This window comes from Pteropus vampyrus, unplaced genomic scaffold, assembly GCF_000151845.1.
Source record: "Pteropus vampyrus isolate Shadow unplaced genomic scaffold, Pvam_2.0 Scaffold189, whole genome shotgun sequence".
Lineage (NCBI taxonomy): Eukaryota > Metazoa > Chordata > Mammalia > Chiroptera > Pteropodidae > Pteropus > Pteropus vampyrus.
Window position 1 is genome coordinate 838,691 of NW_011888970.1, and position 13,092 is coordinate 851,782.

Consider the following 13,092-nt stretch of genomic DNA (forward strand, 5'->3'; position numbering starts at 1 on the left):
GTACAAATGAGCTATGCAAACACCGAGAAGCGGACAGAGGCACAGCTGTATGGAGTCATTTCTTGGTCATCCGCCGCCCCCAAACATCTTTGGACATATCCAGTGACACTGCCGCCCAAGGGGTTCAGCAGGAAGCCAGGCAGGAGGCCCGACCCCGCCCGCTGGCAGCCCCCCGCCCGTGCCTGGCGTTTGCTAGTCTAGATCCATTATGTATTTAAATTATCTAGAAGACAAAATCTTACTGATTTGTAAAATGTAAAACAACAACAGGTACTTCTAAAAACTACAATAAACACACAGGGATGGTGAGCTCTGTCGTAAGGCTTATACAACTGACTTTGGGAATCACGTTTCAGCTGCACAGAAAAAAATTCAATGGCAGAAACACAGAGACTGTCATCTTTGAATGTTATTCAAAATAAGAGTTAACTGGCCTTCGCAGTAAGAATTCCGAATGTAGACACCGTTATGAGAACGAGAGCTTGCAGTGGAAACAACTGAAAAGGACTGGGTGAAACTGGCCTTGTCATTTTTGTGGACAGGGGTCATTTAAGCTCAGGTCCTAACCAGTGCAATGCAGTGTGGGTGAGCTAGGGAGCAGAGCCACTGCTTTCCCCAAAAACGTCAGCCGGTCAAAACGGGAGGGCAAACCTCCAACCTGGATGGCGGCGTTCCGAGCGCACCCACGTTCCGCCTTTCGCTCGTCCATAAGCACACCCAGGATCTACCTCCATGACCTAAGGTGAGCCGCACCCGACACCGTGGGCGCAGCGGCGGGCCTAGTCCTCATCCTCAGTGGCAGACCTCGCAGATGCTGGCCGCCCTGAGATTCTGGGGAGCACCTCTGCCCAGCCAGCAGCCCCGCCCTGGCCCCGCCCCCGCAGCCGTCTGGACAGGACAGAGAGGCGGCCTGCACGCGGCCTCGCACAGCGTACTCTGCTTCTCGGCGCGCTGGTCCCCCGCCAGCACCGGGTAGCGGCCCTCCTTCATGGCTTTCTGGATGAACTTGTAGTAGGGGTTGAGGTAGTGGTCGAAGCGCAGGAAGTCGAACTGGGAGTTCCGGGCCTGCTTGGCTTTCAGCATTATCTCGAACTGCGCGCCCTGCTTGCACACGAAGTTGGCTGTGCGCTCGATGATAGCGTGCATTTTGGCTGTCGGTGGCTAGGAGAAAACACACATTCATGTTATCAATTCTTTCACTTTGCCACTGACCACATGACCTAAAACACAGAAACAACCCTGGGTTTTCTGTCGAGCAGAACAGAGACATTTCAATCGGAATGGACCAGTCTGAAGATTGGCACCGCCATGGTGACAAGCCACTCCGTCTATTTCTGAATTTCATGTTTTGTGGGGGCGGAAACTCACCTACCAAGGCAGGACACTCCGGCTTTGTGCAGGACTGATAGGAGGCGATCTTTTTTTGCACCAAATCAACACATTCCCACATAACCGGGGTCCTCGCCCTGGGGTCTGTGATGGGGCTCGGGGGTGGTGAGTCCTCAGACGCTGAATGCCAATACCGCCCCGCTACGTGCACATTCCCCCGAGCTCCTCAAAGGGCTAAGGGTCCCTCCCGCTTCCCTTCCTTAGCCGGGATGAGGTATCACGGCTCGCAAAGCAGCCCTTTTGAAGATAGGAAGGCAGCCACACACTCACGCCAGGCCCTCCACATGTGCTTCCTTCCCGTCCCTGCGAGACAGCCACGCGGCTCCAGGCGGCCACCATCCCCGCCCGCAGCACACAGTCCCACACGCGCCCATGTGGGTGTGGTCTGGCCGGAACCAGCGGGGTGCGCCCACATTAAGGGGCAACTCCTTGCTGCCTTCGGTGAGTTCACTGCTAGGAACCAAACCCTCTTCCCCGCAGGCTCAGCTGCTCTCAGCACCTCCTGCCGCAGGGGCTCGCCAGACCCAGAGCTGGAAGCCACACGTCTAAGTACCTCCAACATCAGTGAGGAGGTTAACACCAGGAAGCGACATGCACAGAAAGTGAGACCTTCTTCTCATTAGCAATGGGCAATTCGAAATGAAGATGCTTACTGCAATTTCAGAGCGGCATCCTTCATAACATGTAAACGCCTTAATTCTCAAATTTAATCCCTGAACTAACAATGTCCTTCGCACTTAAGCAAGATAAACATCTATAACTGAAGTTATCTGCTGATCCCAAAATAAACTAGACTCTGTGTTAAAGACCCACTCACTGTGCACAGAAGCACAGTTCCTGGCACAGGTTTTCACTGGCTTTGGCCAAAGAGGAAGATTAACTTTTGAAATGGTGCATCCTATGTACATGGCAATTATTAACCATCACTTCAGAATATGATCCTTGCGTAAATGAAAATTTGATCTCCCACCTCCCAGTAGAGATGTACTCTGGTGACCAAACCAACTTTTTGGTCTGAAGTTTCTTAAAAGCGGGCCCACTTATGACGCACTAGTACGGCCAAAGTGGTTAAAAAGCAACAGATGGGTGATTTTCCAAAGCAACGATGATCACAGAACACGAAGCACTCTGTGAACACCCTTCCAGATCTACTGCCCGAGCAGATGGCTACGCGTGAAAGCCCCTGGTCTGGGGCAAGGCCCTCTTTCGGCTCTCCACCTGCCACGCACGCTCTAGATAAACCCGTTCCCGGCTGAGAATGCCGCGGTTATTCCCACTGCAAATGGGCTTCCGGGTGTGGGCAGCTGGGAGCAGGCGCCACCGTGAGCATCCCAGGCTGCCGGGCTCCTGGCCACTCCTCGCTGTGCCCACGCCCCCTCGGAGAGCCTGCCACTGCTAGGCTCCCACCCAAAGCCCAGTTTAGGAAGAACCGAGACCCCTCTCCCCGAGCACCTGCTTTCTTCACCGAGTGCCCTGCCTGCCAGGGCCAGCGAGCGAGAGCAACCTCTACCCACGGAGGCCGCGATCGTCCACCACACACAGTCCCGCGATCTCGGCGTTTAGTCACCAACACAGAACTAACACGGTGACACCCTTGTCTTCTACATTCTCCCCACAAACACGGACACCGCAGTGTCTGATTTACACAAGGACCCGCGGCTCCCAGATCACAACTGCTGTGAAGAACAAGCACCGGCACCAGGGGAAGGGAGAGCGGGCCGCACGCCGGCGACCCAGCGCGCACCGGCGGCACCACGCGGTCAAAGTGGCTCCTGCTGCAGACACTTTCTCCAGCGGCGCCGGGGGCAGCGCTGCGGCTCTAAGCGCCCGCCAGCGCGAGGCTGCCTTCGCCCTCCACGGGCGGTGGGCACTTCAGTTTAGCGATGCCTCTCTGGCTGACACAGACATCACGCATTTCAACAGAAGTGAAACCAGGCTACATCTATCATGCCTCTGTATTCATGTTCGCATAAAAGTCAAAACCATCTTTCCTATCAAAAGTTAGTAAAATTCAATATAGTTAACCGTAAATAAAAGCTTTTGGTATTAAATACAGATAAAAGGGCAACCCATTTTTAACGGGTCTCTCACATAGGATCGTATGTCCCAGAACGAGTAGAAGTACAATACGTAGAAAACGTGCTAGTACGAGTCTTAGGGTGCCGGATCCTCAGATAACAATTTCAGCTTTAACTACAGCAAAACGATCAATGGTAGACACCGGGGGAAGCAAACATAAGCCAGCATTGCGCTCAGAAAAATCAGAAGAAATTTTTACTCACGTCTGTAGGAAAAGAGACCGAGAGGAGACGACATGCGAAGGGGCGAGCGGAGGAAGGGGCGGCGTGGGGGCGGGTGCAGGGGCAGCGGCAGCGGGCGGTGCGGGCTCCTAGCTCCCGCGGCCACACAGGAATGAAGCGCAAGGCAAAACCGCGGTGAGGGCCATCGAATCCACGCCGAGGGGGAGCGCGCGAGCGGCTCGTTCTCAGCACCGTGGCGCCTGCAGGACACCGCGAGAACCTGGAGGCCCGCGGCCAGGGGCGGCAACCCAGGCTGGAACGCGTCAGGGAAAGGCACGAATCTCTCTCCCAAACGCGGGCAGGCAACGCAACGAACATAAACACCCCTAAATATAAACATCCCCATAAACACAGGAACAGACCAGTAAACATATAAACAGCCCATAAACACCTCACGCAGCACAGCGACTCGTGGTGACAGAATAGTTAGGACCAGGGGCTCTGGTCCTGCCTGCCACTTCCTAGCCACTTCTGGAAGGGAGACAGTAACAGTAGCTCCCTTGCGGGTAATTAACGTGGAGATGAGCAGAAAGCCCTCAGTGAGGCCGTTACAATGTAACCCCGACGAACGGAGCTGCAGACGCTCAGACGCAAGGAACTCCACCCAGGTTTCCTCCGGGCGCAAGGGCAGCTGGGAGATGTCACCGGAGGGAGCGGAAGAGCTGGGTGGAGGAGTGCCTACACGGTGCAGCGCAAACACATCTAGGGAGCCCACAAAACCACCCCGGAAAAGGTCGGAATGAAGTAACTTTACAGAAGGCCACTCCCTCGAGCAAGACTGTCTTTCCGCCTCAATGTGGCCAACAGTCTGCGCCCCCTACCTCTGTGCCTCCTACCTCTGCCTTGGCTTTCCCACACTGGTAAAACGGGGTTCAACCGCACGGCCCCGGAGGGCACGATTTCCCTGAACCCCTGACGCTCTGGGCCGGTCCCTTTGCTGTGACGTCCTCCCTCTTTCTTTAGAGGAAGGCAGGTGGGGCGAGTTTTTTTTCTCCGTTGGCTCCCAGCTAACTCTAGGGCAGCGTGTACCTACACACAGATGCGATGCTGCCCGGGCCCCCACACTAGCTGCGGTAAACACCAATGGTGAGGGCAGGACTGTGAGGCAGACACACACATACCAGCTCCACATCGGGCGGCACGCTCAACCCCAAAGGGGCAACGAAAGGCTCCTCATTCTCCTCCGCGTTCTCAGCCTCATGTTTTTCTGTATAAAGAGAAAACACAGCACTTTGAGAAGAGCCATCAGGCAAGAAGGCGCCCGCCAACAGCAAGCAACATGGCCTTGGCTGGTTCTTGATCTTTTTTCTATCGTTTCTTCCAGAAACACTTCGCAGTTTTCTGTTCCATGCCACCACCTGCAAGCAAAATCACTTTAGCACACCCGAAAGTGGTGGGGGTGGGGCAGCAGGAGAGCTGAGACCCTGGCACGTGCCCTGACTCAGTTTCCCCCTCTCCCAGAGCTGGGGGAGGTTTTGGCAGACGATGTACATGAGCGTCTCCACCACAATGCTCCACACTTAGCAGGCACTCCATACGCACTCTGCGATCTGCGTGTTTACCTGGTGCTGACACTTCCTGCCACGTGGCTTCTGTGAGCTCCCCAGGGTGTCAGGCACAGAACACAGCACTCAGTGCCGAGAACTGATTTGTAAAGTTTTACCTCGATGTCACTGCCAAGACTTCTCCAGACAAGCCAACTATCTCTTTTGTAAGTAGTCAGATGTATCTTTTCCATTCCCACTTATCCACTAATGGCTCACTTAATAAACATTTACCTACTGTGTGTTAGACAAGGCGGTACACATTATAATTTCCTGAGTTACAAGGTATCTATATACATCTCAACTGCTCAGATGATCATCAGTTTGTATATGAAACTGATAAAAAGTAACATTCTTAAGAATTTAAAATCCACTTAGGTTTTTCTTTTAAAACAGATGTTAAATAAGCAAACACTAAAGCCCTCAGGGCAGTTTCCCTCTCGGATGGCGAGGCTCCTGAATAGATGGGAAGTGTCAGAGGTGTCCTGTTGGACGCGGTTCTGGGACGCCGAGCGGGTTCCCAAACAGGCTTCTGACATGACCTGCTAGGGTGCAGGCTGACATGAAGCCCAGTGCGTAAGAGCAAGCTGGCTCCGTGTCCACTTAGGCACCCTTGTTCTCTCCCGAGAGCCTGACAGTTACTGCCTGAAACCCCGCCATCAGCAGCCAGTGTCCAGCTTTAGTCACCAAGGACACAGTGGGGCTGGAAGGCAGCAGCATGGCCGGTCTGCACCTGCCGAGCAGCAAGTTAAAATCTCAACTCTCTCAGGGAACGAGGCTAAACGTGGACATGTGTAGAAGTCCGACTCTCGCTGTCCCTCTACCTCCCTACAGTGACAACGTGAGGGGCTGTCTCTCTGACACTGACCCTCAGTGCCAAGCTATTGACAGGAAAAGGCTCTGGGGCTGAAAGCACTGTCCAGGTCGGGGGCCACCGACCCGTTGTTCCCACACGTTCCCGTGTCCGCAGAATGGCTTTAGTGACACAAAATGAAAACCAGCATGTGACACTGACTTGGACGCCAATAAATCTCAATAATCTCTTGTTTAAAAAAATGGATACGTAACAGTGACAAAAAGCTACTAAAATCTAAATGATAGGAACCAGGCTGAAAACGGAGCCGTGACATGGGAGAAGAGTTAAATTCCAGGAAAAAAAGTGCCATCGAAATGCTTCTGGTCAACGTCACAAGGCTCGAAAATATTAAAAGATGCCAGGACAAAATAGGCATTTTGAAAATCAAAGAATATGTAGTCACGTTGATGGCTCAGGAAAACAAAAACTATATTTTTTATTTATGTAATGCAACACTAAAGCAAAATTTGGTTGTCAGAAGTATAAGTACACATGCAGCACAAAGGCGGGTGAGTATGTCTGGGTGTTGTGCATACATGTGTGGTGTCTTACTTATATTAGTGTAAGTTAAACATAATAAGTCAAGCTAAGTTTTACGTGGGACCGACCGCCATTAAAAACTTAATCAGCAGAGCGAGAAAAAGTTTTTTCTCTTATTTCACTCACTTGTTCCCATTTACTTATTCATTTTTATCCAAGAAAATTTTTAAAAATCACATAAAACAAAATTCTGAGAATTTTGAATTCTCAGAATACAAAGAAAAAACATTATAAAATAAGAAAGAGAACTTTGCGATAAAGAGAAAGCATACCAAAACTTTGAAGAGAAATTAAGTCACCTTTAAGTTCTTAAAAGTCAGTGGTCGTAACCATGTTTAAGAGCAGTCGGCCCAATAACCACACCGAGACGACAGGCCAACACCTAGAGCCAGGGCTGGGGACCTCTCCTGTGAGATGCCGGAGAGCGGGTCCCTCTGCCTCGGGGCCACCTGGGCTCCGTCTCGACCGTTCAGCTCTGCCGCAGAAGTACAAAGGCTGCACAGACAACTTGTGAGCAGGTGAGCATGGCTGTGTTCCAACAAAGCGTCACAGAATCATGCCCACTGAGCCTTTGGCCAGGGTTTGCTGACCCATAAGTGGAATGGTAAGAAATTAATAGTACAGATTCTTCGGAAGACAGTCACTTGATCCTGCAAAAGACGCTTGGCCTTCATAAAAGCCAGTCCTTCACTTGTGAAACGGTGGTGGGACGCACTCCTCCGTCCCGACCCCAAACACTACCTGCTCACAGCACATGGCACGTCGATGGTGCAGAGATGAGACAAAACCCAACTACTCGGAGCCCTAAAGTCACCGATCTGGACAGAGGGGTGTGTTGCTTCTCAAGCTGCAAGAGCGTTTTAGTGCATCGTGACTTCTGGGGTACAGTTAGAGCCAAAAGTCAACGCAAAAGGTGTGAAAAACATTAGCAAGGCCCTAACAGGTAACATTACACGTGAAATCTCTGTAGAAGCTCACGGAACAGGGCTGTGCACCAGTGGTTCTTCTGCCACAAGGCCACGAGGACAAAGGGCAGCGAGGCACGTGTCTGCAAAAATTTGTCCCTATGGCCTGCTGCTCCACCGTGATCACGCCCCTTGCTGAAGGGGCGGGAAACCCCAGGACAGCTGCACCATGCAGGGCGGACGGTATTTTGTTTTACTGTTAAACTGCCATCATACTTGTTAGGTTTGTTACGTAAGGAAAAATCAACTAAGTCTGAAATGGCGGATTCAGTGAACTCTAAAATTAAACCCCCGTGTGACGTGACTCCAGTTTTTCATTCCATACATGTGCGTTTCTGCAGTTAAAGCTCTCCTCTTTCAACAGGATGTCCTGAACACAGTGATGCGCCCTTACTGCTTCAGGTCTGTGCTGTCACTAGTGGTGACGAGTGACTGATCATCGTGCAGGGCAGTGATGCCGGGGGCTCACAGGGCTCACCGGAGTGACTAAAGATACCTGTTCCTGTACTACATGAGTCCCGATTCCTCAACAGCACTGGATTTTTTTTTAATATGCAAAGTTCCCAGAGTTGATTCAGAAAAGCATAAACTTAAAATCTTTAATCTTACGTAACTACTAAACGCTATGGTAGCCATGCGTCTAGGGCCTATCGAGCCTAGTCAGGGTGTCTCGCGCTGTTCTGTCTGGTAATAATTGGACCCACAGGTGTCTTTCCACTGGATATTTGTCATGATTTCAGGTGTGGAAGGGACATAGAGCATGAAGGCAGTTAATGCCCCAAGAACAAATCACTGTGGATGCCAACGCACGTACCATCAACCTACAAAGACTCCTGAGTGCGCTTCTAGAATCCAGGCGATCACCCGAATCAAAGAGAAGTGTAAACGCTAGACCCAGTGCAGATAACGGAAGTCTGAATTCGCTTTCCTCCTCTATTCACAAGTCGTCTTCCGGCCTCTGGCTTTGTCTGGCCCCAAGAAGGAACCGAGCAACACTCTCCCGGTGTCACGGTGACGTCCGTGACTGCCCGGGGCTGCGGGCTTTGCCGCCGTGCCCGCAGCGCCCTGCCCGGCAGGGCCGTCCCGGGCGCTGCCCGCTCACCTCTCTGTCTCAAAGGCTCCTCCTCCTCCGTCGGCTCGGACGGGTCGTAATAGTCACTGCCGTACGTGAAGCCCACCGCGCTGTAGTTTCCATCCTCCGCCAGCGCTTCGCTCAGCCGCTTGTATTCTTCCTCTTGAATAAAAACGAGAATTTTATTAACAAAAACGGAAACTTACTGAGAAAAAGTTCATATATTTCTAAAGTCGTAGCTATCAGTAGAGCGAACAACACACTTTTTTTAACCTCTTTTTGAGGCGAGAATGTTTTTAAAAATTCGCACTTCACATCTACCAGTATGCACTGCTGCCGGCATGTGTTTACCACAGACAGCAGAATACATGTCTATTGTGGAAACTTTCTTCCTGCTGAGAAATTTGGGAATTAAGAACCGCATTAAAGATCGTTAAAGCAAAGACAAGAACATCGATTTTAGTTTATACGATACTGTTAAAGAAGAACAGTTAAAGAGTTTGGTTTTTGTTTTTTCAAATCCCAGTCTGCCCTCAAAAGCTGGGAAAATTCTCTGTGGCTCTATATATAAACTATCCTGAGGTCCTCTCAGAACGCAAAGACTCCTGTTTTTCCAATCCACTGGGTACTGTCAAGATAATATCAGAAAGAGTGAGTATAAAAAAATGAATGGGAGTAAATTTTTAAATACTTAAAAAATTTTAAAACGTTTGTTGCTTAAGTAAGTTTTTCTTGAGCAGTACCTTGCCTCGCCTCCTCCTCAAGCAAGTCCGTATGCAAGGCTAAATACCTCTCTTCATCACACAGGGCCTCTACTCGCGCCTCCTCCTCAGAGAGCTGGTAGTCTCTGTTCCACGTGGAGTGCTCGGCGTCGTACTCAGAAAGGTCATGCAGGTGACCGCGCCCATCGTATCTGGAATAGGAACGCGCTGGTCAGCGGGAGGGAGCCACCGCCCAGGCGGGTGTGCGTGTGATGTTTTATACTTACCGATTAAAGTAAAGAAATAAAAATATTACGACAAACATAAAAGCTTCGGATTTATATTTAATTTGGCCAGTTACATCTCACCTACTTTTACACTCAAGTTATCTTAACAAAGTCTAAATTCTTTTCTACAATATGTTAAAACTCATAATTAACGGTAAACAATCCTTTAATAGCATAAATGGTGGTATCCACTTCACTGGCAGTTCTTACCGTTTATGGTTTGGTCAACTATTCAATGCCATTCGCAAAAAAAAAGTTTTTCTGTAAAGTCAAATATCATAGCTCACATTCACACAAACCGAATACATAAATACCTATCCGTAAGAACCAAACGGTCGCAATTTCCTCGCTTCTCTCTGCTAGTCCCGAACTCTCAGGAGAGATCTTCACCAAGAAAGCTGCGTCCAATGGAGGTAAAGTCTTGGCTAGGCTCGCCCCCTAGCCACTTGGCTGAGGAAATAAGTGCTGGGTTACGTGATAGAGAGACACACATACATAGGAACAGTGACATATACGTGCAGTTTAAGGAGGTTCACTGGAAACAGAGCCAAACCCATAGAAGATGCAGGATAAACGCTCCCTTCTAAACTGCGTACCCCCAGGGAATACCACGCATGACGACATGCCCGGGTGTACTGCATGGACCCGCGGGTACTTGAGCCACATTAAGAAGAGCGCTTTCTGCTACGCTTGTCACATAAACGATTCGATGACGATGCTGTCGATAATGAGTTAGTGAATTTTACTTAAAACACTCATATCGTGTAGCAAAAACAAATGTAGAGACAAACAAGTCTGCCTGATTTCTTAACGCTGACTTTTGTAATGAGGGACAAAAACAAAAACAAAAAAAGACATTTACAAGAAAAAAGGCCCACAATTCCAGGGTAGCGAAGTCATTGCATTTTATTAAATTTCAAAATTCTTTAATTTTGCCGTAAACCTCCTTAACTTACAGATGCAGTTCGTCATTTAAAATATCACACACGCACATGCGTAGCGTTTGCTCCCCACGAGTTTTGGAAGACCCAAGTCAAATCGTGTACAGACTGATACGGAAAACCGTGTGAGAACTCAGGCTTCAGCGCTTACCAAACTTTAATGATAAACATCACAAGTGACGCTTTGGAAAGGCAAGCTGCCTGACAACTCCGGCGACGTCAGCCAGTCAACAGAGACCGCGGTACAAAGGCCCACGTGAGAGCGCACAGGTCCAGACCTGAGCCAGCAACCCTCCCTCGACGTGTCCTTGTCTAGATCTAACTCCGACGGAAACGTCGGGATGAAAATGGCCTACTGGGTGGTTAGCGTGTCCATCTGGCCAGCTCAGAGGTCACCCCTACAGTCCTGCTCCAGGGCTTTGTAGAATCCAGTTTTAATTGTCTCAAACGACGGGCTTCGGTCACTACTCCAGTTTAATGGTTGGTCACAGTTAGCTTTTCAGTCCGGCCCCAGGGGTGGAGTTGCCAAACCCGCAAAAAAAATCAACCGACCGGAAAAAAAAAACCCAAGGAAGGAGAAGTGGGGCGCTGAAAACGTGAGAAGGGAGGGGAGCAAACAACCTACATCATGTACCGTCATCCTTTTCAAATCAAACATCTTTAGAAATCGCTGGACCCTCTGCCCAAAGCGGCTGACCGCCCTGCGGCTGATTTCCCAAAGCGGGTCTGATTTGAAAAGCAGCGCATCGGCACCCCAGGTCCACCCTGGCGACAGCGAAACCCGCCCTAAGGACACTGCCTCTCGGAGCTAAGCCAGGGTCTGCACGAGGCCGACAGGCCTCCCAGCCGCGCGCATCTGTCAAACTCGTGGATTTCACGGGGCGGGGGGACGGGGGAATCACATGTCACGCCGCACAGAGGGGCGCTCCAAAGAGGGAGGCGCTGGGGGCACGAAAGGTTCAAGGCTAACTCGGGGGGACCCAGCGGCTTCTAGCCGCGGCCTCGGGAGCGCGGCGTTTCGGGCCCCCCGACCCCCACCCGCCACCCCGAGCTGTGCGCGCGGCGCCTCCACCGGAAGCCGGCGATAGGGTGAGGGATCGCGAGGGGCTGCGGGGCGGAGACGATCCCTCCGGCGACAGACGCGGGAGCGACTCCGGCCAGTGCTTTAGGGCAGGTTTCGCCGTCCCCCTCCTCCCCAAACCAGGGCAGTGTGGGGACAGGGGAGGGGGTCCCCCGGATCCCCGCTGGCTCCAGAAAGCCCCTTTTCAGTCCTGGCCATCAGGTCAACGTCAGACGGAATCGGGCAGGCGCGGGGAGGGGAGGGGAGGAACCGACCTGTCGATGAGGATCTTGTGGTCCCCCATCCAGGGGATGAGGTGCTGTCCCTGCTCCTGCGCCAGGGCCCGCTCGTCGTCCCGGAACAGCTTGCAGGCATAGCCGAAGACCAGCAGCTCCACTCGCGTCCCCCCGCCGCCGGCGGCGCCCGGCCCGGCCTCCTCCTTCGCGCCACTTTTCCTCTCGGCTTTGGCGCGGCCTCCGCTCGCGCCGTACATGACAGCGTCCCCGGCGTCCAGGCTGGCCCTGTCGTGCGCCGCGCCGATGTCCCCGAAGCTTCCGCCTGGCCTACGCCCTCAGTCACAAGCGCCGCATCCCGGGCCCAACCTCGACACCGCCGCCATAGCGGGCAACAAAATGGAGGAAGCGCGACTTCCGGCGGCGGGCGGCCCCACTTCCGGCGAGCGGGTCCTGCAGATTCGCGACCCCTCGGAGCCGCTCGTGCCGCCAGAAAAATCTCTGGGCCCCGGCCCTTCGCATTCGGAGGCGCCGCCGCGGTAGGAGCTTTCGTGTTCGGGGAGCGCGCGTCCGAGCGCCGTTTTCTCGGGCGGCCGCCCGCGGAGTGGCGAAAGCGCGGCGCCGGATCGCGCGCCGCCTGCGCCGGGCCGGGCGGGCGCGGCGTGGGCAGGCGCCGGGGGGGCCGGGGGCCGGGGGCCGTGGGGTCGCGCGGACTGTGGGGTCGCGGAACCCGCGGGGTGGGGGGACCATGGGGTCGGGGGGATTGTGAGGTCGGGGGTCCGTGGGGTGGGGGGGACCGTGGAGTCGGGGGGTCGCGGGGTCGGGGGGACCATGGAGTCGGGGGGTCGCGGGGTTGGGGGGACCATGGAGTCAGGAACGGCGGGGCTGGGGGGACCGTGGAGTCGGGGAACTGCGGGGTGGGGGTATCGCGGGGTGGGGGAGACCATGGAGTCGGGGGGTCGCGGGGTTGGGGGGACCATGGAGTCGGGAACGGCGGGGCTGGGGGGACCGCGGGGTCGGGGGGACCGTGGAGTCGGGGAACTGCGGAGTGGGGGGACCGCGGAGTCGGGGGGACTGTGCAGTCGGGGAGTCGGGGGGTCGTGGGGTCGGGGGGACCATGGAGTCGGGGAACCGCGGGGTGGGGGGACCGTGGGATCGGAGGGACTGTGCAGTCGGGGGGTCGCGGGGTCGGGGGGATCATGGA

General features: G+C 53.3%; 1 protein-coding gene across 3 annotated transcripts in view; it reads right to left on the reverse strand.

The window, feature by feature from the left end:
* SFSWAP (splicing factor SWAP) overlaps positions 1 to 12,307 on the reverse strand; it is a 52,510-nt gene extending 40,203 nt beyond the window's left edge. For 2 of the 3 annotated variants that reach the window (XM_011371385.2, XM_011371384.2), the window contains exons 1-5: positions 11,931 to 12,307; positions 9,410 to 9,579; positions 8,697 to 8,828; positions 4,811 to 4,896; positions 936 to 1,161 (exon numbers count right to left, since the gene is read on the reverse strand). In XM_011371385.2, coding sequence (XP_011369687.1) covers positions 936 to 1,161; positions 4,811 to 4,896; positions 8,697 to 8,828; positions 9,410 to 9,579; positions 11,931 to 12,148 — 832 coding nt within the window. In that variant the 5' untranslated portion in view covers positions 12,149 to 12,307. The remainder of the gene's footprint in view (positions 1 to 935; positions 1,162 to 4,810; positions 4,897 to 8,696; positions 8,829 to 9,409; positions 9,580 to 11,930) is intronic. The other variant, XM_011371386.2, reaches the window with a different exon arrangement.
* Between the last annotated feature and the right edge of the window lie 785 nt (positions 12,308 to 13,092).